At 46.7% G+C, this 25,546-nt stretch overlaps 1 protein-coding gene across 1 annotated transcript; it reads left to right on the forward strand.

The window, feature by feature from the left end:
• Positions 1-5,063: 5,063 nt before the first annotated feature.
• On the forward strand, positions 5,064-20,078 carry LOC119386953 (monocarboxylate transporter 11-like). The gene is made up of 5 exons (XM_037654248.2): positions 5,064-5,242; positions 13,798-13,941; positions 14,682-14,975; positions 15,579-15,992; positions 19,786-20,078. The coding sequence occupies exons 1-5, from the start codon at positions 5,104-5,106 to the stop codon at positions 19,935-19,937; spliced, it is 1,143 nt and encodes a 380-aa protein (XP_037510176.2). The 5' UTR covers positions 5,064-5,103; the 3' UTR covers positions 19,938-20,078.
• The last annotated feature ends 5,468 nt before the right edge of the window (positions 20,079-25,546 follow it).

Below are 25,546 nucleotides of genomic sequence, written 5' to 3' on the forward strand. Positions count from 1 at the left end.
CTTGATATCACAGAAATACAGTGTACTAGAACAAGGGAATGCTCGGAAGGAGCTTCGAAAAGTGAGGCCCAAACAGGGTCAAGCCACTTGCGGCACTTCGATCGGCAGCCTGCAATGTCTCCTTTAAAGAGCTGGGCGCAGCTTCAGCAATGTGTTGCAGTATTAGAATGCCCGCTTCCCACTCAAAAGGCCCGGCTTCGAAACTTAGCTGTAGGTGGTGCGTTTTTATTTTAGTGTCATTTTTTATGGCTTTATTGATTTTGCCTTTTTTTTTAACTAGCTCAAGTTGCTACGTATTACTACCAAAAGTATCGTGAAATCTGAAGTGAAATGGAAGAAATTTGACAGTGAGCGTAAAGATATGCAGCGCCACCGCATGGCATTCAACAAAGAATGGCCTCCGAGATACGACACTCGGAAGGAGACTTTACATTTGACGCTACTTTTTGAAGCAATACGTAGCAACTGAAGCTAGTTTTAAGAAACAAAGGAAAACCAATAAAAGCATAACCAGTGACAGTAAAAATAAAAACCCACCATCTACAGCTGCGATTCGAACCCGGTCCTTTTGAGTGAAAAGCGGGCCGGGTTCTCTTAAACGACGACACATTGCAGGCTACCGATCGCAGCGCCCCAAGCGGCTTAATCTTGTTTGGCATTCACTTTCTGCACATTGGTGCTGCGGCTGTTCGGAGCACTCTCCTGTTCTAGTACCCTCTAACACAAAGAAACAAATTTCTTTATGCCATCTAAAGGCAAAGTGGCAGCGAGAAGAAAGAGAGGGATTCTACTCGCGTTACTAGAGTGACCTAGAATAGGGGGAGTGTCCAAAGCGCCTTGCGAATACATGGGAGGAGCGAGAGCCTTTTGCGGTGAACTTCCGCGCCGCGGTGCTGCCGTGCCTGACCCGTGGGCTTTCTCCGCGGCGGAAGCCGCGTCAAAGCGGCGAGCGTCTGCTACGCGCGTGATATTTTCGCCACTATTAGCTAAAATTGTCCAAATTTGGGCAACATTTTATACTGTGTCACTGCAACATATTACTGCAGCGACTCATGTTGTGAAATGGGGTTTTTTGTATATATCCTTGCAGCTGGTTTGTCACCGCATTGGTCCACACTTCTGCGGCTTTTTGAGGAACGCATTCTGCGCGCACTTCATCGTGAGAAAAGGCGCTTAGCTTACTTTCGTGTGGAATCACGAATGCAAACTTGCTGCAGGAGAAAATAAACTGGAGATAACCAGGAGAACGTAGCACATATGCACGTATTAGCTAGCTCATGCATGCTAACGCGTTTGCACCCTCCATATCCTATCTTTTATTTCGTGCATTCGATTTGTTTTACAAGGCTGCCTCCGGCGCTCTGCGGTTTCAAGCCATTTCATGCGAAGCCGAATGTGTCAGTCGGCGTGGCCGCGGTACCAAAAATAAAAAAAATTACTCGCGTAACTCGCGTCTCGTTGACTTGGTATACACGAAAATTGGCACGGAGGGGCACGAATATACGTATGCCCAACACGACCGATAGGTCATGGCATCACTAACTTGACACGCTTGCCATTTACGTAACGACTAACAATACTAATATGGTGTGTGGCGCGCAAACCCGCTTTCTGTACCCAGAAATAATTGACGATGTGTGGTCTGACGATTTGTTTCCGTCAGGTTATAAAAAGCGCGGTGGTCACCAATATCGATGTCAACATGTTAAACTTACCCATAAATTTTGAAGAACTGACCGCATAGGTAAAATGTATGCGAAAAAATTACATGAAAAAAAAAACATGGCCCCTTATGCATTCGCCTAAGATGACTCGAAAACGAAAGCCATCTTTTTCGTCAGTAGATGCATTGACCCTCCCTCGCCCCTCTCCGAAAGCTTTCTGCACATAACGTGGTTTCGGACTGCCAACACGATCGAAGGCATTGCAAGCTTTCTGCACCTCACCTGCTTTTACATTGCCTTCGTGATCGGCTCCCAATCACAGAGGCAATGCAAAGCAACCATGTCATGTGATGGCGTCATCATATGACGTCACGTTGAATGACGTCATAGTGACGTCTCAAGTTCTGTCGACGTCATCGCGTGATGATTTTGTGCATAACTTGTGTTGGCTAGGCGGGACGCCGACGGTCAATTTTCGTGTTTGATGAGGCACCCAAGGCTCTACCTTAAAAATAAATAAGACAAATCAAAGTAAATGAAACGATAACAGTGCAACATCGTGTATGCCTCACTTCATGTTACGAGCGATCGCCCGAAAACAAACGTGATTCTCAGTTCAGAGCAGCTGATTGCGCGCGTCTGCGGGACAAAAGAGGCTTGCTTTACCAGTCTGGTCATCTCTTTATAATTATTCAAGAGATGACCAGACACAAAATTGTGGTGGACGCTATATTCAGGTCATCAGGAAAAAGCGGGAAATTGCGGTCGGGTGCCCTGTTGGCGCGCACTCAGCTGCCGCGGAAACAATTGTATTTTATGTAACTACTCGTCCACATCTCTTTGTGAACGCTAACCTCCGAGAGCCGTGAAAACATCTGAAGTTGAGAGTCACTTGTTTGAAACTGTTTTCATTTCGTATGGTGAAGGCTTGAAGCAATGCACGCATCTCACGCGAACGTTTCATACTGACGTTCAGCGATCCATTGCAACATGCGGCTAGGTACAAAAGGTATCTCTGCATTTGAACAATTTTCTGAAGTGATTGAGATATCACACTTCTATTTGTCAATTTCTTACCGTATTTTCGTTTCGGCAGCTTGTACAACAAGAATGGGGGCATTTGTAACTTTGTTTCGTGATATCTAGATATTTGTCAAGGATTTTCTATATTACGCCTTTTATGCAAAAACTTGGTGGAATAAGGGTAGTTTACCTGGCATTGCTTTTCTTTCAAATGTTTGCGCACGGTGAGCCTTGTTGTACGCTACCTCAGAAGCAAAAATAAGCCAACAGCATTGCAGTCGTATGGCCGTCTCTACTCCTTTTTTCCTTTTTTTTTCTTCCCTTGCGTCTTCCCGGTGTGCTCTGTCCATAATAAAGTGCTAGTGGAGGCTAATTAATTGTCGAATAAAGCGGTGTGCATATGGCTAGCAAACCAGTGGCGACCATGAGTAAAAAGCTCGTAGTGTGAAGCGGTCACTGCGCGCAAGTATTTCAGCTGACTGCGCGAGCATTTTACTTTATTTTGTTACTCTTAATTCGTGCATGCCTGATGCTATTGACCGATTACTCGTGTGAATAGGGTTTTTGTTTTTTCGTTCTTTGCTTGTGCGTGCCCGTTTTACGCGTTTTTACACGCGCGCCAACGTTCTCGAACTCTGTAACCGCAACTATGCCACGCTGATGCCGCTTGACACATGATTTTTTGCATTCTGTGGTTGCCCCAGCACTAACACAACGCTTAAAGATGGATAAGCTCCATTCTGCACCGCATCATAAAAGTTAAGTAGACTTGAAGTGCCCTGTGTGGAAACACGGCGCAAAAAACTACAGCGCGTAGCAGACGCCCCTCGCTTTCCGCGCGCTTCCCGAGCGCGGAAAGCCCACGGGTCCGGCGCAGCAGCGGCGCGGCGCGAGAGTTCACGGCAAAAGGCCCACGCGGGAGCCGGCGCTTTGGACACTCCCCCCATTCTAGGTCACTCTAGCGTTACGCCTCCTCAAAATATACATACACATAATGATACTACATACAAAAGTTAAAGGTTTGGTCCCATCGATGTCAAGTTGGCTTTTGCGAAGCCAAGTTTTCCATGTTGATTCATTTTAAAGCGATAGCGTTAATGAGCTCGCTTCGAAAAAATTCCTGTGCCGGTGTCGGCGTCGTTGGTGTGAGGCGTTTTCCGGAAGCGAAAGTTTGAGATAGATGCAAATAAAAAAATTATAAAGATCTTCGGTTCGAGTAGAAATCAAGCTCAGGACTTCTACGTGGCAAGCAAGCGTTCTGCTACAGAGCCACGGCCGTGCTTGAAATTGTTAAAGAAACGATATGAACGTCATCTAGTGCAAGTAGTGTACTTAGCCCATGCAATATTGCGTAGCAGAAGTGTAGAATCGCATCAGGCGTCAAAACTTGCGAATTTCGCAAAGAGTGGTTGGTTTAAAGGCCCAACATTTACAAAGAACACATGAACAATTATTTATCATTATCAGCAACAACTTCAACAACGTATGCCGCTGTGCAGGTGCCCATGTTGACTCGCAGGCGCGTAGGGAGTATTTCGACAATCTACTAAAGGGATAATTATGTCTTAGTGGGCGCTTTGCCACTGTACATGTAGTAGGCATTTTAGGATAGTTTGAAACGGCCAATTTACGTGCGCATAGGCGTTCATATCTTTGCGGCATGGTTGAGGCATCCACCGAGAAGCGAAGCGAGGCCAGCCTCAACCATGCCAGGCGATGCGAACGGGGCCCAATTACGGTATAGCGTTCTACTCTTGCAGGCGAAGCTCAAACGTTCGTCAATATTTTTTCCTTCATTTGACATAATTACTACACTTTAACAAAAAACTAAAGGTAACACCCTCTACGCTCATTTGGATTCATTATATTTTGGCTTCATATCGCTATCCAATAAGAAAGGGCCCCTTGATTAATTCCGCAGCTTTTGTTCGGGGACTTTTCGTTCGGGAACACGGCGTGCATATAACAAACCTAACTGTTGAAACGTTCTTGCAAAGAATGTTGCAGCTTAGGGTACTGCTTGTGACGAAACAAACGTACTTCATCACGCTGCATGCTGAGCAACTCCCAATTGACTGTGTTGAGCAATAGTGCGAGAAATAATATATGTGTGTGTGTGTGTGTGTGTGTGTGTGTGTGTGTGTGTGTGTGTGTGTGTGTGTGTGTGTGTGTGTGTGTGTGTGTGTGTGTGTGTGTGTGTGTGTGTGTGTGTGTGTGTGTGTGTGTGTGTGTGTGTGTGTGTGTGTGTGTGTGTGTGTGTGTGTGTGTGTGTGTGTGTGTGTGTGTGTGTGTGTGTGTGTGTGTGTGTGTGTGTGTGTGTGTGTGTGTGTGTGGTATACCGTGCTTACAGAATATCGTGCGCAGATTCCTGATGCGAAACCGTGTTGACTGCCGATGGGATGTGGTCGCAGTGGCAATGTTCACAAACCTCTTTGCGGTGGCCACCAGTCGGACCATGGGGTGGTTCTACGTGGCCTTTATTGAGGAGTTCAGCTTGAATCGCGAAACCTCTTCCTGGCCAGGTTTTCTGCTCATGTGCTGCCACCGAACTTCAGGTAAGCATGCACATATGCGCGGAATGATTTGTTTAGCATCCTGGTTCTCTCATTTCCTTAAGCAAGTCGGTTACATGCTGCCTTGAAGTTCCGCGTGCCAGATCGAAGGAACGCAGCAACTGGAAAGCAGTAAAGCCTTCTTCAGTATGCGAAGGGGCAGTTTTAGCAGCGGAGCTGTTTAGCTAATCGTTTCTTGTGTATCGATCCAGAAAACTATCATCATCGTAAACGGGTATGTGCCGCTGAAAATGGGTAAATCACAATACTCACCACTGGTCCACTAGAAAAGAAGGCAATAGTTAGCCCAACAAATGGCTGCGAAGACACGGGCATGTGCCACAGAAATTCGGTAAATCCCACTACTCCGCACTGCTCCACTAAAGGTGAAGAAGGCAACAGTTAGCCCAAGAAATGGCTGCGACGCGACGCCGGCGAGTTAACGATACTGAGTGCGTACAACGAGGGAACGCTAGTGGATGGGAAAAGCAACGGCGCCTGCGAAAAGAGCCCGAAGTGGTGGAAGGCTTATGCCAACGACGACGTACCCGTAGATCTATGAGAGGTTCGAACGCTTGGTTTCAGAGCGAATTTCTGTCTGTGGAGTTTGGACAACCGTGTCGTGTCTGTGGCTCTCTGTAGTTGAGGTCGCTGTGTTCGCTGTGATGTCGCTGTGTTCTTTGCGCTGAGAATCAACGTTTAAACTGCCTAGCTTCACCTAACTAAAGCCTAGCAACAACCTACAAGCAACCTAGAACCTGCATCACCTAGCTAAGGCCTAGAAACGACCTAGAAGCAACCTAATTAGTCTTCATAAGTGTCCAGTTTCACTGTTTCAAGCCTTGCGCGGCTTACTGCAAGCTTCGCCAATTTTTTTTCTACTGGAATAGCTCAGCAGCAGTACCTTAGCGGCCATATTATTTTAACGCCGCAGCGTTAAAGAGTTTGTTGCGCAGAAATTCCGTTTTCGGCGTCGTTGGTTGTGAGTGAAAAGTCCGTGGTGTCTATGACCGAAAACTCGAGAAAGATGCTAATAAAATAAATAATAAAAAATCTTTGGTGTTAGTGAGAATCGAAGCCAGGCCTCTTTCGTGGCAAATACATTTTCTACGACGGAGCCTCGTAATTGCTTGAAACTGCTTAGAAAACAATACTACTTGAATATCTTGCAGTAGGAGGAGTCTCCTCAAGGTAGGTCACCACCTTCAAAAACACATTTCATGAAAAAAAAATTGATTTTTGAAATTTATTATTATGAAGCGCCCTGTCTATCGGAGAATATTTAGCAAAACATTTATGTAGTTATCTTGAGCCGTTCGAAAGTTATGACCATTATTTCAACCCCTCCTAGATGCATCCGAGAGCGAAACTGAAGGTTTCCAACTCCACAACAATTGGCATCTGGTCATAAATGTTGTTTCGTATACATATTACGTAAGGCTAAGTTGTCTCAGTGCGTTCTAAAGCTTGTGGAACGTGATGTTTTCGACTTATATTAAAATTTCCACTAAGCGGCTGCGGCCCTCCGTTTAAGTTGCGCACGTTTTCGCTTGGCTGTCTGTGCTTTCTTGTATGCTATTTCGAGCTCTAGCACTTAGTTCCCGTTTTTCAAGGAGAATGTTACAGGACTTCAAAAAATATGGCGGAGTATAAGACAAATAAGAAGCGTCAACGCAAGTTAGGGAATCAATATGCCAAGCGTGGACCCAATGTGGAGCACCCGGTTGAGAGTCAGCTGGAGACGCAAAACAAACTAGGAAAAAGATATGTGCTTCAGCGCGTTCAAAAGAAGGTTGTGCCGTTTCATAGGAGGTCCCAAGCTACGAGCCTGGTGAATTTCAGATATAATGAATATTTCTTCGTTACATGGACATTCGGTTGAAATCTTTAAAGCCATTTTTCTCAAAACGTGATTTTTGGCATTCAAGAGTTACGCGAACAGTGATAACTTTTCTTCTAATGAATATTTTCACAGAAACTTTTACGTGCTTTTCCTTTATATGCGGAACTCTGCATTAGAGCTAAGCACGGGCCCGGGCCGGGCCGTCCGAAGCGTTTTAGAGGCGAAGCTCCTTAAAGCGGCACCCGTTCGTCCCTCGTAGTTGTCGTAGTCGTAGTGCGTAACCAGTCGTAACACTATTACCAGATCTTGACCTCCAAGGTGGTGCCGGTGGGACATTTTTCCTGTGCGTTGTTGAACAATAAAAAATTCGCAGCGTGCGCGTTAACTAAAAGCCGAATTCTTCTGTCTCTCATTCCCCCATTAGCAGCCATTGGCATGTTCCAGTAGGAAACGTTAGTAGAAGTAGAAGTGTAAGTGTTAGCTAAAAGCCGACTTCTTCTGTCTCTCATTCCCATTAGCAGCCATTGTTTACCTCCAAGGTTGTGCAAGGTGAGATTTCTCCTGTGCGTGATTAACCAATAAAAATTTTGTTGAAAACGTCGTTGATTGATGAAATAAACCAACGAAAGACGCCAGATGTTTTCTAAAAGCAAAACGAAAGAACGCCAGATGTTTTCTAAAGCAAAACGAAAAGACGCCAGCTGCTTAACGAAAGACGCCAGATGTTTCTAAAGCAATGGTTTTCTAAACAATGAAAATTCACAGCGTACATGTAAAATTAAAGTGAGCTGCAAGTCGTCATAACTCATCAAACCTTTAGTATAAACGCGCCCGATCTCACGTCGGTGATGATGTACTGGGCAGAATTCACGGAAGATTCATGGTTTACCGATGAACCTCCGCAGCTTCGCCCACTCATCATCATTCACTCCGTGGATATGCTGTGATTTTTTTTGGCGGGCCCGGGCCGGGCCCGGGCTTGAAGGCGCGGGCCTGGGCCGGGCCCGGGCTTGAGGCTGCGGGCCGGGCCGGACTCGGTCAGTCGGGCCTTCGAGCACACGTGAACGTTATGCATTGCATGGTCTAAGGTATACTGTGCCAAGCTGGAGTGACACGTGTAAACAGCTGGCAGTTAGTAAAGCTTAGCAATACAATAGGAAAAACAGTTTAAGTACTATTTTTCTTTTCACCAGTATAAATATAGATTGGCACTGTATATTTTCACTATCGTTTCGTCTGCTGGACCAGACTTTGTGAAAGTAACAAATACATCGTTGTGGGTTTCCTTTTTAAACAAGCCAGATCACGTATATATATATATATATATATATATATATATATATTATATATATATATATATATATATATATATATATATATTATATATATATATATATATATATTTTAACAGCACTAACAATGCGCCAGATCACGGTTGTTCCCATGGGAGGAATAAAGATTTCGGTCTTTTATTCTAGGTTGACACATACGGTACATTTCATTTATATTCCTTGGTATTACGTGCCAAAACCACGATATGATTGCGAGGCGCGCCGTAGTGGCACTGGATTAATTTCGACCACCTTGAGTTCTCTAACGTGCACCTAACGATAAGTATATTGCCACGCCCACTTCTTGTCTTGTTTTGATGTATTCGGGTTTGACCGGCAGGGACGGTTATCAACGCTCGACGCTGTCCGCGAAGTAGTGTTCTAGAAGTGTCGCGATTGTAGTAGATCGGTTTGTTAAGATTGCGCCCCGCACGCGAATGTTCCAGTTTTGTCTAGAGATAACGCCGCCACCAGCGATATTGCTGGAAAGTTCGATAGCGCCTGTATAAAAGCCGACGCGCTTGATCGCTTGTCAGTTGATCGACGGTCGACGCTCTGCTCGCCGCTATCAGTGCACACCGTGTGTATTGCTGTAAATCAACTTTCCGTTTCCCGGCCACAAGTTCGGCCAAATAAACAGTTTCCTCTTGAAAACGCCGACTGCTGTCTTCGTCGACGTCACGACCACGTGACATCTGGTGGAGGTGCTGCTTCTTCCATGATCCGGACGCCCCCGCGAAGCGCTGACCCAAGCCCAAGCCGCGAGGAGGACGACGGCAAAGAAATCCCGGATCGTCGAACAAGCCGCAGGCAGAAGGGACTGCAGCCAGAGTACGGGCTCCTTCCCGAAAACACCAGGCAGCCCCAGGTCCCAACACCGACCGCAGCGACGATGACCGACCCCGTGCAGCCTGCGCCGATACCTCTACGGCAGGCCCTTCAAAGTTGTGAGCGACCATCACGCCTTGTGTTGGCTAGCTAACTTGAAGGACCCTTCAGGTCGCCTCGCACGGTGGAGCCTGAGACTTCAAGAATTTGACATTACTGTCGTGTACAAGTCCGGAAGGAAACACTCCGACGCCGACTGCTTGTCTCGTGCCCCCGTCGACCCACCAACGCCCGACGACCAGGATGATGACAGCTTCTTGGGAGCCATAAGTACCGAAGACTTCGCCGAACGACAGCGAGCCGACCCTGAACTGAGGGGTCTAGTGGAATACCTGGAGGGCAGGACCATCGTTGTCCCAAAAGTATTCAGGCGAGGATTGGCATCATTTTCTTTGAAAAACAACGTCCTCGTAAAGAAGAACTTCTCTCCGGCCCGAGCCAGCTACCTTATCGTTGTACCTTCGGGACTGCGACCAGAAATTTTGCATGCCCTGCACGACGACCCGACGGCTGGACATCTCGGACTTTCCCGAACGCTCGCACGAGTACACGAAAAGTACTACTGGCCGCGCCTTGCCGCTGACGTCACTCGCTACGTAAGGACGTGCCGAGACTGTCAGCGACGGAAGACACCGCCCACAAGACCAGCAGGCTTCCTTCAGCCGATCGAGCCTCCTCGGCGACCATTCCAGCAGATCGGGATGGACCTCCTGGGGCCGTTCCCAACGTCGACTTGCGGAAATAAATGGATCGTCGTGGCTACCGACTACCTCAACCGCTACGCCGAAACAAAAGCCCTGCCCAAAGGCAGTGCCGCTGAGGTAGCCAAGTTCTTCGTTGAGAGCATCGTCCTTCGACACGGCGCCCCAGAGGTTCTCATCACCGACAGAGGTACGGCGTTCACGGCTGACCTAACTCAGGCGATCTTGGAATACAGCCACACAAGCCATCGCCGCACCACCGCGTACCACCCACAGACCAACGGCCTCACCGAGCGTCTAAATAAGACCATCGCCGACATGCTGGCAATGTACGTCGACGTCGAACACAAGACGTGGGACGCCATCCTTCCGTACGTGACCTTCGCGTACAACACGGCCGTACAGGAAATGACGCAGATGACGCCATACAAGTTGGTCTACGGACAGAGCCCGGCAACGACGCTCGACGCCATGCTGCCAAACGTGACCGACGAGGAAAACATCGACGTGACCACCTACCTACAGCGCGCCGAAGAAGCACGACAGCTCGCCCGCCTACGGATAAAGAACCAGCAGACGACTGACAGCCGCCGCTACAACCTTCGACGACGCCACATGGAATACCAACCCGGTGACCGTGTATGGGTATGGACGCCAATACGCCGACGAGGACTTAGTGAGAAGCTTCTTCGACGATACTTCGGACCGTACAGGGTACTTCGACGCCTCGGAGCACTCGACTATGAGGTTGCCCCTGACGGCATTACGAACTCTCAGCGGCGCCGTGCGCGACCTGAAGTCGTCCATGTCGTGCGCCTTAAGCCGTTTTTTGCGCGTTAGCGAGCCTGGGGACTCTATTTTTTCTTTCGTTATTGTAATTTATTTGTGTATGCACTTGTTTTGTTTTGTTTTGTTTTCTTTCTCTTCTATGTTCTTTCATAAGCATCGGGACGATGCTTTTTCAGAGGGGGGCAATGCCACGCCCACTTCTTGTCTTGTTTTGATGTATTCGGGTTTGACCGGCAGGGACGGTTATCAACGCTCGACGCTGTCCGCGAAGTAGTGTTCTAGAAGCGTCGCGATTGTAGTAGATCGGTTTGTTAAGATTGCGCCCCGCACGCGAATGTTCCAGTTTTGTCTAGAGATAACGCCGCCACCAGCGATATTGCTGGAAAGTTCGATAGCGCCTGTGTAAAAGCCGACGCGCTTGATCGCTTGTCAGTTGATCGACGGTCGACGCTCTGCTCGCCGCTATCAGTGCACACCGTGTGTATTGCTGTAAATCAACTTTCCGTTTCCCGGCCACAAGTTCGGCCAAATAAAGTTTCCTCTTGAAAACGCCGACTGCTGTCTTCGTCGACGTCACGACCACGTGACAATATAGACGGGTGTTCTTGCAGTTCGCCCCCATCAAATTGCGGCCGCCGTGGCCGCGGCAATCGCACCCACGTCCTAGTACTTAACAGCGAAACAGATTAACCGCTGAGCTACCACCGCAGGCAAAGCAACATTTCGATGCATGTACACACCGGATTTTCCGTCCGATCGTCCGCTACAAAGCGCACGGCATCATTAGTAATCATCATCAACAACTAATATCCTCTAGCGGGCCCGGGTCGGGTCTCGTCATGAACAAGCGCGCCCTGCATTAGTTTAGTAATGAACGCCCGGGCCCGGGCCGGGCTCGGGCTGGGTCCGGTCATGCACGCCCGGGCCCGGGCCGGGCCCGCGCTTGGAACGACGGGTCCAGGCTGGGCTCGGGCTTCATAAAGCGGGCCCGGGCCGGGCCCGGGCCGTAAAATCCCGCCCGTGCAGTGCTCTACTGTGCATTCAAGCAGAATCATTGAAAACTAGCGCTAACTTTTTGCACTATGGCCAACTGTGTGCAAAACAAACCTGCCAAATATCGACTTTATCAGTCTTTTTATGATAACGCACCTTAGCTCAGAGATATGGTCATCGTGGAGGTCAGATGCACAGGATATTGTTCTCACTACTTACCTGCCGAGTCGCGTTTGAATCGCACCAGGAATCTTTTAGTTACGACTGTTGGCGCAGCATGCATACTTTGGCACAATTTCTTTGTTTATAAATTTTATTTTTAACATTTTCGGCAATTTCATCATTTTAATGTTTAACTTTTCCAAGCCCTACAAGGCGAAACCGTAACTATAACTTTCGGACTAAAAAGGCAAACTTTTTTCTGGAATGTGGTGACCGATCTCAACGCATGTAATATTTATCGCGTGTCAGAAGCGTAGAATCGCTCCAAGCGTCAAAACACGTGAATTTCGCAAGGGGTAGGTGTTTTAAAAACCCGCCCATTACAAATCGCCGAGACATATTTAATCATCATCAGCAGCAAAAACGAAAACAAAGTGATCAGCTGCTTATGTTCGCGTGTTGCCTTACGGACGCGTAGTGGGCCCTACGCTGATTCGCAGAAGGAAGATTATGGTGTAGTAGGCACTGCGCAGCTGTACTTGCAGTAGGTATTCTAGGACACCTTGAAACGGTGAATGTTACGCGCACAAACGCTCGCTTTCTTGCGGCACGGTTAAAGCATACACGAAGAATCCAAGCAAGGCAAGCAGCTGAAAAGACGATGCGCACGGGGCCCGAATACGCTAGCGCGTTCTACTCTTGAAGGCGTAGCTCAAGCCTCCTCTAAGTGTTTGTTCATGTTGCGGAGCATAATGTCGAGGGTGTGATAGTAGCTGCGCCGACTGCATTTCTGTGGTGGCGATATGCAACACCACTCGTGGGCGGGATAATTTGCTGCTAAAAACCCCTGCATGCCCTTCTGAGCTCATAATGCAGATCGCACGTAACGCCTTGCTGTATATAGTAGGCTAGCAATAATGTGCTTAAAGATTTGTGGTGACCATGTTATGCAAATTAGATGGACCTCTTATGGTAGAACTTTAGTATAGCAAGATCTTACAAAGTGCTTGCTCAAAGGCAATATAGAAAGCATGTAGCATAAATAATATGTGAAAGATGCATGAAAGGATAGACCTTCAGCCCTTCTTTAATCATTTTTTTCGCTACATTTCATGTCGTCAAGGCACTAATTAAACTAACGAGGCATCTCTTTAACATCGTGCTGAAAGTTGCTGAGATGCAATATGTATTGCGACTTCAATAAAATAAACGCGTCTTAAAAAGCAAAAGAGCAAAATAAAAGAGCAAGAGAACTAAACACAAAAGTAAAATGAAATATGCCTCTTACATTCGCATTATGAAAGTTTACACGCCTACACAAATGCTGCTACACACCAGCATAATTTTTGAACTCACATATGCTTGCCCTTTACGCGTCCCGTTTCCGTGAAGCTTCGATATGGGCGTTCTTTCAACGGATCACTTGCTTTTGCCGGCGGATAATGCCTAACGTGTGACAGGCCTCAGCTACAACACCGCGTCCTACAAATCAGGGGCGTAGGCAAGAGATGTGGGGGGGGGGGACGTTCAACCCACCCTCCTCCCGAAAATTTCCAATGTTATTTGCGTATATATACACTGACACATACAAAGGCATGCACGAACATAAAGTATAATACCCCCCCCCCCCCTCCATCGAAAAATATTTCTGGCTACGCCCCTGCCACAAATGTATCCAATCAGTGTACATTCTTTCAGTAGCGATGAACTGCGTAAGCAATGTCGGGAACTTTAATACAACGTGTACCAGTGTCTCACAGGAGCCATAATATGCACCAGACCGACTGTCCATGGGCATTGAGGGGGGAAGACGCGCTTAAGATATAAAAGGCGTTTGTGATTGCCATGCAGGTCTGTTGGTTGGCATGCTCCACAAGCACATGTCACTGTTTCTGATTGGCCTGATGGGCAGCTTTCTCGCATGGGGGGGTATGGCAGCATCTGCGTTTGCTCCGAGCATTTCCTGGATGTCCTTTACCATGGGGATTGTGCACGGTGAGCTGAAATATATTTTTTTTCTATTCAGATACTTGCATTTTATTTAGCGTTTAAGCCAAAGCCCGCGGCTATGTCGAGATGCTGGCACAACACACTACAAACTTTGTAAATTTGTCTAACGCATAGCTAACCTACACATTGCCTGTAGAGACCTAGCTATTTTAAGGTGCAAAGCTGCTGGCACAAAAATTGCCCAAACTGTTTGACATAAGAGCAATTTCTCGATTTCGTTGAAGAAACGAAGTGTGTATGCTCACGAAAAACAGATACTAGAGGTATTTCTGCCTACTTTACTCAACCTTATCCTGTGTCTAAACGAAATTGAACTAAGCATGTAGCGTCTGATAAAGCACAAGGTACGCCGCTTGAGCCTAGAAATTGTGAGATTCATAAACGTCGTTTCTCACTTCCTAGACAGCTTCACCAATCGCAAATCCATCACAGATATGACTGCAATTTGTTCTCAAGAACTATTCTAGCCCAATATATTTACGGTAATGCACGCCCTGTTCTTCATGCCATGTTTAGGGTCAAGCCAAGCTAGTCCTTGTGCACTACAATAATTATGCTTATAAACATGGGTAGAGCTTGAATGTTGCTTCTTGCACTAAGCCTTATGTGTGTAATAAAGATAATAGAATATAGCAGTGACGGTCATAGGTTCTAGTACAGTTATGAACTACGGCATCACACAGATTTTATGGAATTGGTGTTTATGATTTTGCCTACATACGCAGGCATTGGTGCCGGAGTTGTGATCCAGTCGCATACGGTGGTGGTCCTGCAGCACTTCAGCAAATATAGAGGCGTAGCAGCAGGTAGTATGTTCACAGCTAATCCCACTAGCGCCATCTTGTTCCCGGCTGTATTGTCGGCCCTCAATGACGCCTACGGCTTCCGTGGAGCTGTGCTTGTCTACGGTGCTCTCATCATGCATATATCCGCTTTATGTCCCATTTTGAAAGAGCCGCCCTGGATTACCAATGCAGGAACAATGAGAGAAAACGGTGTACATGGAAACCAGCGCCTGCGTAAAACATTCATAGACTCAACTGGCTGTGACGTGAAGCTTTTGGCGAAATCAGAGGAGCCGGCTGCCGCGGCCTTTTCGATTGAAAAGATACTTCATGAGGCCCGCAGACCCAGCGCCTCGAGTTTAAAAGCCGATACATTGGAACTTGAAGACAACGTGCACACAGTCGAAGTTGCTTCAATAGAATATGACGCCCTGGGGCGACCGTGTTTTCAACAGACGGAAGAGGACATTTCAGTCTGCCGACGCTCCACTACGTTTCGGATACCAAAATCGAATCATAATGATTCCTCACCGCTCTCTGCACAAGACGCTGAGCAGCCAATGTTGCCACACTCTGCAAATTCTTCCACAAGCCCTCATGGGTGTGCTGAAAAGATAAATCAGCATAAGCTTACCGAGCAGCATTCACAAAAAGCGTCCCAGAGCTGCGATACTTCCGTGGAAAACGAGGTTTCAATCGCCCGCGAACGTAGAGCTCATATACCAGTGGTTTATAAGTCCAGACTTTCGATAGTCTTCCGAGAAGTGCTGCGTAGGATCTTTAGGAGTGTCGTCCCGACCCGGTTTTCGATAACCAGCTTTGCTGTCGCCGTTCTAGGGTCAACGCTCGTGGACTACGTGAACACTGTACACATCTATACAATGGTAGACTACGCGCGCGACAAGGGTGTGTCCCGCACGCACGCTACGATGTCCATCACATACGCCGCACCACCGGAGATTCTTGGGCGACTACTTGTACCTCTCATCGCAGATATGGGCTGGCTGAGCAGGCCGTTTCTAGCATGTGGATGTGCGATAACCGCCGGGCTACTTTTTGCGGTCACACCGGAGACAGTGCAAATAACACATCTCGTGCTTCGGGCGCTGTCATCAGTGACAATGGGTGTGCTTGCCACTATGAAGACAGTGCTGGTAGCCGACTACATGGGGACCGACGCAGTGTGCGTCGTGTCAGGAGTGTCAGGCTCACTCCTCGTTCCCCTAATGCTCTGCAATCCCTTGATATTTGGTGAGTGTGATTACGGCTTTGGCCTTGCGTTATCGCGTTTATTGTGCACAGCTTTCATTCTGCGCGCACAGGGAAGCACTGGATTAAACTGTCAGGAGATATATATCGAAAAGCAGTAGCTGCATGGTGAAAGAAGTCTCAAAGATTTCAGGGCCAAACAGCGAAACGTTCCTTTCCTTCGACCGCGTCCTCACCTTACGTGAGGCCTCCTTACAGCCAAGTACCGACGGAGGAAGCAAGCGTACTCTGAAAGCTCCCTTCAACCGTCCTCACGGGAGGAATGGTTGCGGTGCTCCTGCGTTCGAGATTATCGAATATAAGCTTTGCTCACAAGCGTTTATTCTGTAAAAAAAAAAAGTTGGGTCACCACATCACTTCCAAACTGAAGTGTTAATATAGAGACCCGTGTACGCTTTCTTCCAACTGCGATTACTAAATGTGAAAAGCCACCGTAGTCGAGCGCAAAACGTGGTGCATTCTAGCAACACTGAAACGCCCACCTCTTTAAACGCTGTCCAGTCTAAACGCGCTGCACTGTGCACGCACGCTCGCGTCCTGCCCGCAGAGGTGGGGTGGAAGGGTTGCCTCGGAAACAAGCATCATGTGGGCTAGCTCATCACGTGGGCTAGCTGTGAGGTGAAGCGCTCGTTCAGGGCCAGGAGCGGTCCTAAGGGCGCACGAAGGTAGCCCCAAAGCAACCTTAAGCTGAGGAAAGCGCCAAGGAAGCCTTCACCGAGGGCTTCCTCAGTGAGGAATCTTTCATAGTGACATAAGGCGGCCTCACCAAAATGAAGGCCTTTCCTTACTGAGGAAAGGAACGTTTCGTTGTTTGGCCGTCAGTTTAAAACACGAACACATAGCTTCAATCGCGGTTATTTGGAGCGATCTGGAGACGTGTACTGAGAGCGAAAAAATATGTAAGCAGTTGCACTCAACATGAAAGCTGTATTAAGTGCGGAGCATTGATTCGCCTTTCCTTCAGGGACGCTCTCGTTCACGGGCAAGCGGCGCTAGCGTTCCAAACATGCAACCTGCTGGGCGTCTATGGCGGTAAAAGAAACCTTTCTTGAGATGCAGGAGTGCCCTCTGCCCTCCTCCTCTTCTTCCTCCTCATGGCACACCACTCTTCCTTCGCTTCACAACCTTTTTCACACCCTTGCTATGCTATAATACATGTGGGAATGATGTGCTTTACCCTCCTGTGCTGCTTTTCTTCCTCACCCTCGCATCTCATACTCACTCTCACTTCCCTTTCTCACCCCCTTGTTATACTGTAGCATACACGGCTATGCTATGATATGATTTACCCTCACCCTCCTCCGTTTCCTCATCCCTACCCTCTTGTCACTCCTCCTCACCTTCCCTTCTCTTAACACCACTTGCTATACTGTACTACACATGCCATACACGTGCTATGCACGCTATACACATGCTACACATCTATGCTATACTATGCTGGCTATGCTATGCTTTACCTTCTCCCATCCTCATTCCTATACTCCTCACTCGCACATCTTTCCTAACCCTCACTTAGCGTTCCCGCCCTCTTGCTACACATGGTTATGTTATGTTTCACCTTCACCTTTTCCATCCTCCTCACCCTCATATCCCTTTGTCGCACTGTTACTATACCATGTTATACATGGCTATGCCATACATGGTTTTGCCTGCACGACGGGCTACATAGCTATGCTATGCTAAACCTTCTCCCTTCCACCTTTCCTCCTCCTCACCGTCACGTAACTTTCCCAACTCTTTGCTATACATGGATATGCTAAACGTGGTTTTACCTGCGTGACGCCATACATGGCTATGCTATGCATTACCCTTCCCTTCTTCATTTCCCTCTTCCTCATCATCACTTCTTTCCCAACCCCTTGGTATACCTGGTTATGCTATACATGGATTTGCTTGCGTGACGCCAAGCGACAACTTGAGACGACAGCATATGATGATAGCACACTCCATTCCTTTCCCTCCTCATCAGCCTCACTTCCCATTCCCGCCCCTTGCTACACAGGACTGTGCTAAATATGGCTGTGGCTGTGCGACGCAATACATGGCTATGCTATGCTTTACCCTCTCCCACCCTCCTTTCCATCGTCCTCGCCGTCACTTCTCTTTCCCGCACTCTTACTATACCATACTTTACACGGCCATGTTATACATAGTTTTGCCTTCGTGACGCCATACATGGCTACTCAATGTTCAACCCTCTCCACTCATGCTTTCATTCCTCCTCACACTCACTTCCCTTTGAACACCTTTACTATATCATGCTATACATGGCTACGCTATACATGGTTTTGTCTACTTGACGTCATACGTGGCTATGTTATGCTTTACCTTTTCCCTTCGTCCTTCTTATCCTCCACGCCCTCAGATCCGTCATAACACTCACTTTTCTTTCCCGCCGCCTTGCTACATATGGCTATGCTGTAGATGGCTATGTATAAATGGTTTTGCCTGCGTGACGCCATACATGACTATGATACGCTTTACTCTCCTCCTTTCCCTCCTCCTCACCCTCAGTTCTCTTTCCCGAGCTCATACTATACCAAACTATGCATGGCTGTTACACATAGTGTTGCTTGCACGACGCCTTATATGGCAATGCTTCGCTATACCCTGTTCCATCCTGCTTTCATCCTGCTCACCTTCATTTTTCTTTTTCACTCCCTTGCTATACATGGTTTTGCGTTCGTGGCGCCATACATGGCTATGCTGTGCTTCATCCTCTTCCTTCATCATTTCGCTCCTCCTCACCCTCACTTTTTTTTCCCGCCACCTTGCTATTTATGGCTATGCCATAGATAGCTGGGTTATGCATGGTTTTGCCTGCGTAACGCCATACATGGCTTTGTTGTGCTTTACGCTCACATCCTCCTCACCTTCGCTTCCCTTTCCGCACTCTGTCTATATCATACTATACATGGCTATGCAAAAGATCCGTAAACAGCTGGCTTCTGCTCGAGCCGACGCTTCGAGAAGTAGACTTGTATTCTTCAAGAGTGGAACCTTGTATAAAAAGACAAGTCCACTTGTCGAAACGTTGGCTCGAGCACAGACCCCCCCCCCCCTGTTTTCGGAATTTCTCCACCGCAAGCCTACATTTTCCCCTTCCTGCCGTTTTCTGAATATACGTGGCTATGTTATACAATGTTTTGCCTGAGTGACACATCGCTATGCTATGCTGTACCCTCTCTCTCCTCCTGTCCATCCCCCTCAACCTCACATAACTCCTCACCCTGACTACCGTTTCACGCCCTCTTGCTATACATGGCTATGCTATACATGATTTTCCCTGCGTGACGCCAAGAGGTAGCATAAAATGGCAGCATATGATGACAGCATACCCTCTTCCTCTTTCCCTTCCCCCTTTCCTTCCCCTCAACCCCACATCGATGCTCCTCAGCCTCGCTTCTTTTTCCCACCTCCTTGCTGTACATGGCTATGCTATAGATAGCTATGATACTCGTGGTTCTTCCTGCATTACGCCAAGCGACATGAGATGACGACAGCATACGATGCCAGAATACGACAGCCCGAGCCCCTAAAGTGTTCCGTGCTGAGAAGGCTTTTACAGCTATCAGTTACACAGCTCACACACGATCGATGGTAAAGTAGGTCCATGCAATAGACAGTGGGGTGAGGAAAGAGGGGTCTACCCATAGTTATCAGGCAGCCTCATCTCATTAAACTTGTTTATCTCTCACCCCGCTTTAATACAATTTTGCAAAATGTTGCTCATTTCTGCACCGTTTTTAACATGCCCTATTTATATACTTCGCAGGTTTCTTCCGGGACCGCATGGGCTCCTATGACAACCTATACCGCATAGTGGCCGGAATAATTTTGTGTGGAGGGCTAGCCCTCATTGCCTGTTTAGTTCGTTCAAGCAGGTCCATATCGACAAGAGTGAAAATCTCTGATGGTGACGTATGAAGGTAAAATTAGACAATAGGAAATGTCCGCAAGTGTATGTTGCTACATCATAAGGTACGCGCACATATATAAATATGTGAGAGAAGGCAAGACAGAAGCCTCATAAGCAGCCTCAGATGTTGCATTTTTTAAGACTTCAAGTGGTCTCTTGCACGCTCACACCAATGACCACGCACTCTGCCACTGTATATTGTCGCGTCACGCATGGTTCCCGGAAAAGGAACGTGGCACGGCCAAATATGCACTGTTCATGAGTGATTTCGTACAATACGGCATTTGCAGCAGTGCGACTACTGGCTATAATAAAACGCACTCGTTAGCAAGTTCAATTTCCCTTTGCTGGGAAAAGCTTCGTCTTGCTCTCCGTAATTTCACCATTTTCATTTATGAGGCTTTTTGCCATTATCAGTGAATGCTATCCTTCACTTTTCTAAGCGGCAGCGTCATACAGTAAAAGAAATAAAATCAGCCAATAAAGGAATAAAGGATGGTTGTTAGTCAGAGCTGCGTACAAAGCGCCGTTGTTGCGCTGTTTGTTCTGTTTAATAAACGGATAGGGTTTGTGCCAATCCTTTAACAAGAGCTCGAGTTTCGGACCAATTTATGCGTGTGATGGATCGAGAAATACTTTGAAAGGAATCCCATTGCACGCTTTGTTAACACATTTAACGTTTTAGTTCTTTGTAAAACATCTTTGCTTTCAGCTAATCGTCCAGCCTGAGTTCGGAAGAAAGCAAGATCTCGCCGTACCGTGAAGGAGACCATCTTGTAAAATGGGATAATAAGGACGCTTTGTGCAACAACTCGGAGAGCAAGGCTTGCACATTACTGATACTCCAGGAAAAGCAGGCATACATTTAGTTTTGAAAAATGCAGCAATAAAACTTTGTTATGGTATCGTTCAAATGATTTTTCTCATTGATATATGACAGTTGTCCTTAAAAGGCTCCTGGATGAGACGCACGTCTCTGAGGTGCGTTAGATGATGCGCTTGCGCCGCGTCGCAGATTTCCGAGACAGGAAAGCAGATTCCTTGGTGTGCCACCGGACACAATGAAGGCCGTCACGGCAGTCAGGTAGAGCACACCGCCGACTGATACTAAAGGCGCGACCTTGTACAGGACGTCCACGTGCGCATGCTGGGTTAGCATTGTCATGCAAGATGTGAACAAGTGGGCCGCCGGCACGAAGAGGAAAGCGCAACCGTGTCCTAACAGCATCGCGTGGAAAGCTACTACGCTCCACAATGTGTGGAGCAGAGAGAAGCACGAGGCCATCGCCGAGAACAGGACGTAGTCCAGGCTCTTGTGGTCGCCGAAGAAACCCACCGTACCTGCGTGTCGCAAAAGAATTCGGACGAAAATCATTGTAAGATGTTGAACCAAATTTTGTGAAGATGTTGCTAACTGATCACGTACGCGTTTAAGAAGACTTGATACATGGGATTGCCGCCTGGTCACATTGAACTTTGTTGTAGGGCGTCAAAGGATAAAGGCACGAAAACATTCATCAAAGCCAGTTTCACCCCAGGTGAAAGCTGCTCTAACTGCGGAGCATGAATTCGCCTGTGTTTTCATTGTCTTTATCTTGTGTTTGCCTGCTTCTTGTTATTTTTTGTCTATCTGCTTTTTACTGTTTTTGTTCGTGGTATTAAGCAATATTTGCTATCGTTTTTCTGTACTTTTCTTGTGATTATCTGCTTTGTTTTGCGAGAATTCGTTTTATGTTCTATAGTGTCTTTTCCACTGTTTCTCTACTGTTTCCTGCGCCGAGCGCTGGGGCATCGCCGGCGCTTCTTTCTCCCATAGAATTATGTCTAACTCCTGAGGCCAGTGTTTCGCTGTCGCTTCGCGGTTGCATCGCTGGCTCGGACAGCTGAAATAGCCATGCGGCGACGCTGGCTTCACGGGCAAGGGTGCGCTGTCGTTCTAAAATGCAGCCTGCATGGCTCATGTATATGCAACGCGGGGCCTGCGTGACGCCAACACGAGACATGAAACTGCGTGACACCAACGCGTGACATGAGACGAGCTTCGCGGTTAAAAGAAAAGTACGAGTCGTGTATCGTCACGTGTTTCCATTCCACATGTCCTTGTCTTTCGTTGCTTCACCACAAAATATAACACATATGTGCTTATTTTTTTTAAATAAATGCTCATTCTTGCCTGAAATAGGCTCAGTATTGCTACCGAAGTTTAGGGAATATGGATTAAGGTGGTTGGGGAGGGGAAGGAACCACAGTCTTCATCGATGTCTGCTGGCCCTGTCGTGCTTTCGGCGAGATACTTGCCAGGCACCTGTGGTTCCCGGAAGTACTACATGAGACTGCCACTATCTCTTAGCGTCGGTTGGTCCAATGTTTGGGTTATTAATCATTTCGATTCATTTCGAGACGTGGGTGCATGTCCATGAAAACATCCTACGCCAGAATTGCTTCTAGAAAAAATATTCAGCCATTCTTGATCGCCATTCTTGATCTTGAAAAGCTTTAGCGAATGCGGCGCCTAGTGAATCGTGTGAGAAGGAGGTTGTCAGAATTAGGGTAATGTGCCGAATGACGAACATTAATAGTGAAGAAAGAATGTGAAAACCCAGGGCGTCACTCTCCTAAACGCTCCTTACAAGCCCGTTTGCATCCTGTTTGCAATATTTGGTTTCATGTTCCGATGGTTGTCTGCGAAGTGACAAGAACTTCAATACTGTCCGTGCAAGTGCCTTCGTGTAGAAGCAGTTTACAGAGTATTACTTTGAAAAGCGAAACAAAAAAAGGTGTGCAGCCAGCTCGTGCTCTATCCTCCCAATCCGATGCTTCATATTTGCACGAAACCAGTCAAACTTTTGTGGATATTGCTGGCGTGTTCACCTGTGTAGAATCATAAATGAATAAAGGGATGAGCCTCTAAAAATTACATGATCAACATTCTTTGAAGGTGTCATTTTCTTTCCCTTTGCCCTCCTTGAATTATTGTGTATCATGGACTTGTTTATGGTCCATGTCTTTGAGCATGAAATAAAATAAACCTACATGACAAGCATATATACTACCATCTTTTTGTGATGATAATTTTCTATATATTTCTGGTATTAAAAATTACCCTAGTGAGTTTCAGAAGCATTCAGGCTATATTTCGCACTTACTTTTAACTTTTCCATAGTTTACTCTGCTGCTACATCTTTTACAGAACGTGATTGCAGCCTGCTTAGAGGACATCGAGCTACAGGAATGATAAATGGGAATTATTATCAATAAACAAATATTCTGAAACGCCATTCAAGGTTCTGAATTTTTCATGGTAGATTTATCTGTCATTTCTTTTTGTTTTACACATAAGCGACGCAACCAATTGGGATGGGCCTATTCAGGCACCTGACGTAAGGCACATGACGCTTTGCTAAATATATAGTGGATCTTGCTGAACAGGAAAAAGATAGTGACGTCTTCTGAAACCCTCGAGTGAGCACGGCTCGGCGCCACATTTGCTATTTCATGCTCACACCCTCGACGCCTTTAAAATGAATTTCCAAATCTAGTAGTTTTATAAATGTCTTTCTCTATACTTATTTACGTACTATGAGCGTTGATAAAGAGTCTTCGTGGCGCGCGATGAAACGCGTTGACTGAAAGTACATATGGTTACAGGTTATTTTATTTGCCTGCGTCGGGGATAACTTGGATCTGTGGTCACGATGTGAACATTCTACGCGACCAGAACTGCGAAGTTGGGCTGTCGACGAGATTGTTCAAATTTGATTACGGACGGTCGATTCCACGAAAGATCAAAAAACGGTGTATACTTGATGTTTCCGATTTTCCTGATAATTTTGTATGTTGTGAACATATGACTGCACAGCACGAAATCGTAGTTCGTTTTCAAATAAAAATTTTTTTCAACACAGGAAAATTTGACAAGTGTCGCCGGTTGACGACGACCATTTTACGAAGAGTGCGTTTTCGTAAATTCGTATCCACGCTGGCAGCTGTTGAAGCTATATATTACAAATATCTTTCTTTTTAGCGGAAGTAGAAGTAAAGAGGAAATAGCTCTTATCATTTCACGGAATTCTAAGCAAATTATGTATTTTTGAAAATTCACGAAAAACGCTGCGTTTTTGGAAATCAGTCAAATTTTGGACGCTATGGCTACTTCTTTGAACATCTTAGCTTGTTCATATTTGCAGTATGAATAGGCCTTTATGTGAATAATGAACCTCTGCATTTGTATTTCTCTAATAATTTTCAAAGTAATAAACGTTCATGCTCGAAACACCAAAAAGACAAAAGTGCTCCTCGATTAAAAAATCTATAATAAAAAACCCCAATCTCAATTTTGTTCAAAGTCCCCCAAAATGTTCTCAAAGGACTGCAGAATGATATTATGAAAAAAACATGTTGCATCATTTTTATTAAAACAAGAGCAGAAAATGTCAAACATTATGTTTCCATAGCGTGGTGGCTACTGCGTAAAGGACATCTCTGGTAGCAGGAAAATACAGTAACACGTCTTTTTTCTTCTCTGAGCTTCGCTGAACAACAGCAATGATCTATTGTCGGAAAGTGGGAACTGGTTTTTAAAGAAAAAGATCGTTCCAATTAAATGCATTTGCGACACCACTTATTTTCCTCATCGACGGGTAGCACGGATATTTTCATTCCTCTGGATAATTTTTTTGAGTAAATACGCTCATATAAACGCAACGAAGCTAAACGCAAAGTTTGTGTAACTGAGTCAATCATGCATTGTAAAAATGTGAGAAATCGCAAATGGCGACAGTGGTGAACGGCGAGTACCGCAGTGCAACCTAAGCACAACAGCCGCACATGGTTTGAGAGGCTCTGTCGCTCTGCACGAGAAAATTCTGGAGTATCAATTGCGCTGGTTACACGATACATTTTTTCACCGCTCGTCGCTCTCCCGCCCGGTCTCTGGATCCGCACCATGCGGATCGTGTGGCGGATCTAGTGGCCCGCGTCCCACGCCTTCGTGTAAACGGAGTAGCATGCGTTATGCGGACAGGTGCAAACGGCGGCGCGATAGACGCCCGCCTGAGCAGAAGACAGCAACGAGCACGGCTGTGTCAGTCAGCCAAACACCACCTGAGAGAGAAGTTAAGCATCCACATTGTGCTTCACTATGGTGCTATCACTGTCCTACGCTCTGAAGGTGGCTATGGGTAGGCCTTATAGCCATGACCGAGTTTTCTGTACGGACTACTTCATGGTGCACAAAAAGAAAGTCCCGCTCCAGCGGAATTTTCGTTGTGTAGAAGATATCGGATCGAACCTCTCTTCTGCGGAGGGTCATGAAGCAGGATGCTCGCTCAATTCAAGAGGAAGACCAGATATGCCAGCACTGCTTTAAGAGGCACAAGGACATGCAAAGCAAAGCAGATGCAATGCTAACAAAACATGTTTTGTCCGTGGTTACAACTGCTGCCACCAATTTTCACGTCATCGATTCTTTTTAAACTCTGCATTGATGACATTATAGTTGACAATGTACAGATTTGGGCCAGCAAAAACCAAACCTCTTGGCGACCGTTCTCCAGAAATTAATTTCCATTCCTGAAGAGACCTTGCCTTTTATACCAATCTCTCAGTTCTGGCATAG

The sequence above is a fragment of the Rhipicephalus sanguineus genome, chromosome 3, assembly GCF_013339695.2.
Source record: "Rhipicephalus sanguineus isolate Rsan-2018 chromosome 3, BIME_Rsan_1.4, whole genome shotgun sequence".
Classification (NCBI taxonomy): Eukaryota; Metazoa; Arthropoda; class Arachnida; order Ixodida; family Ixodidae; genus Rhipicephalus; species Rhipicephalus sanguineus.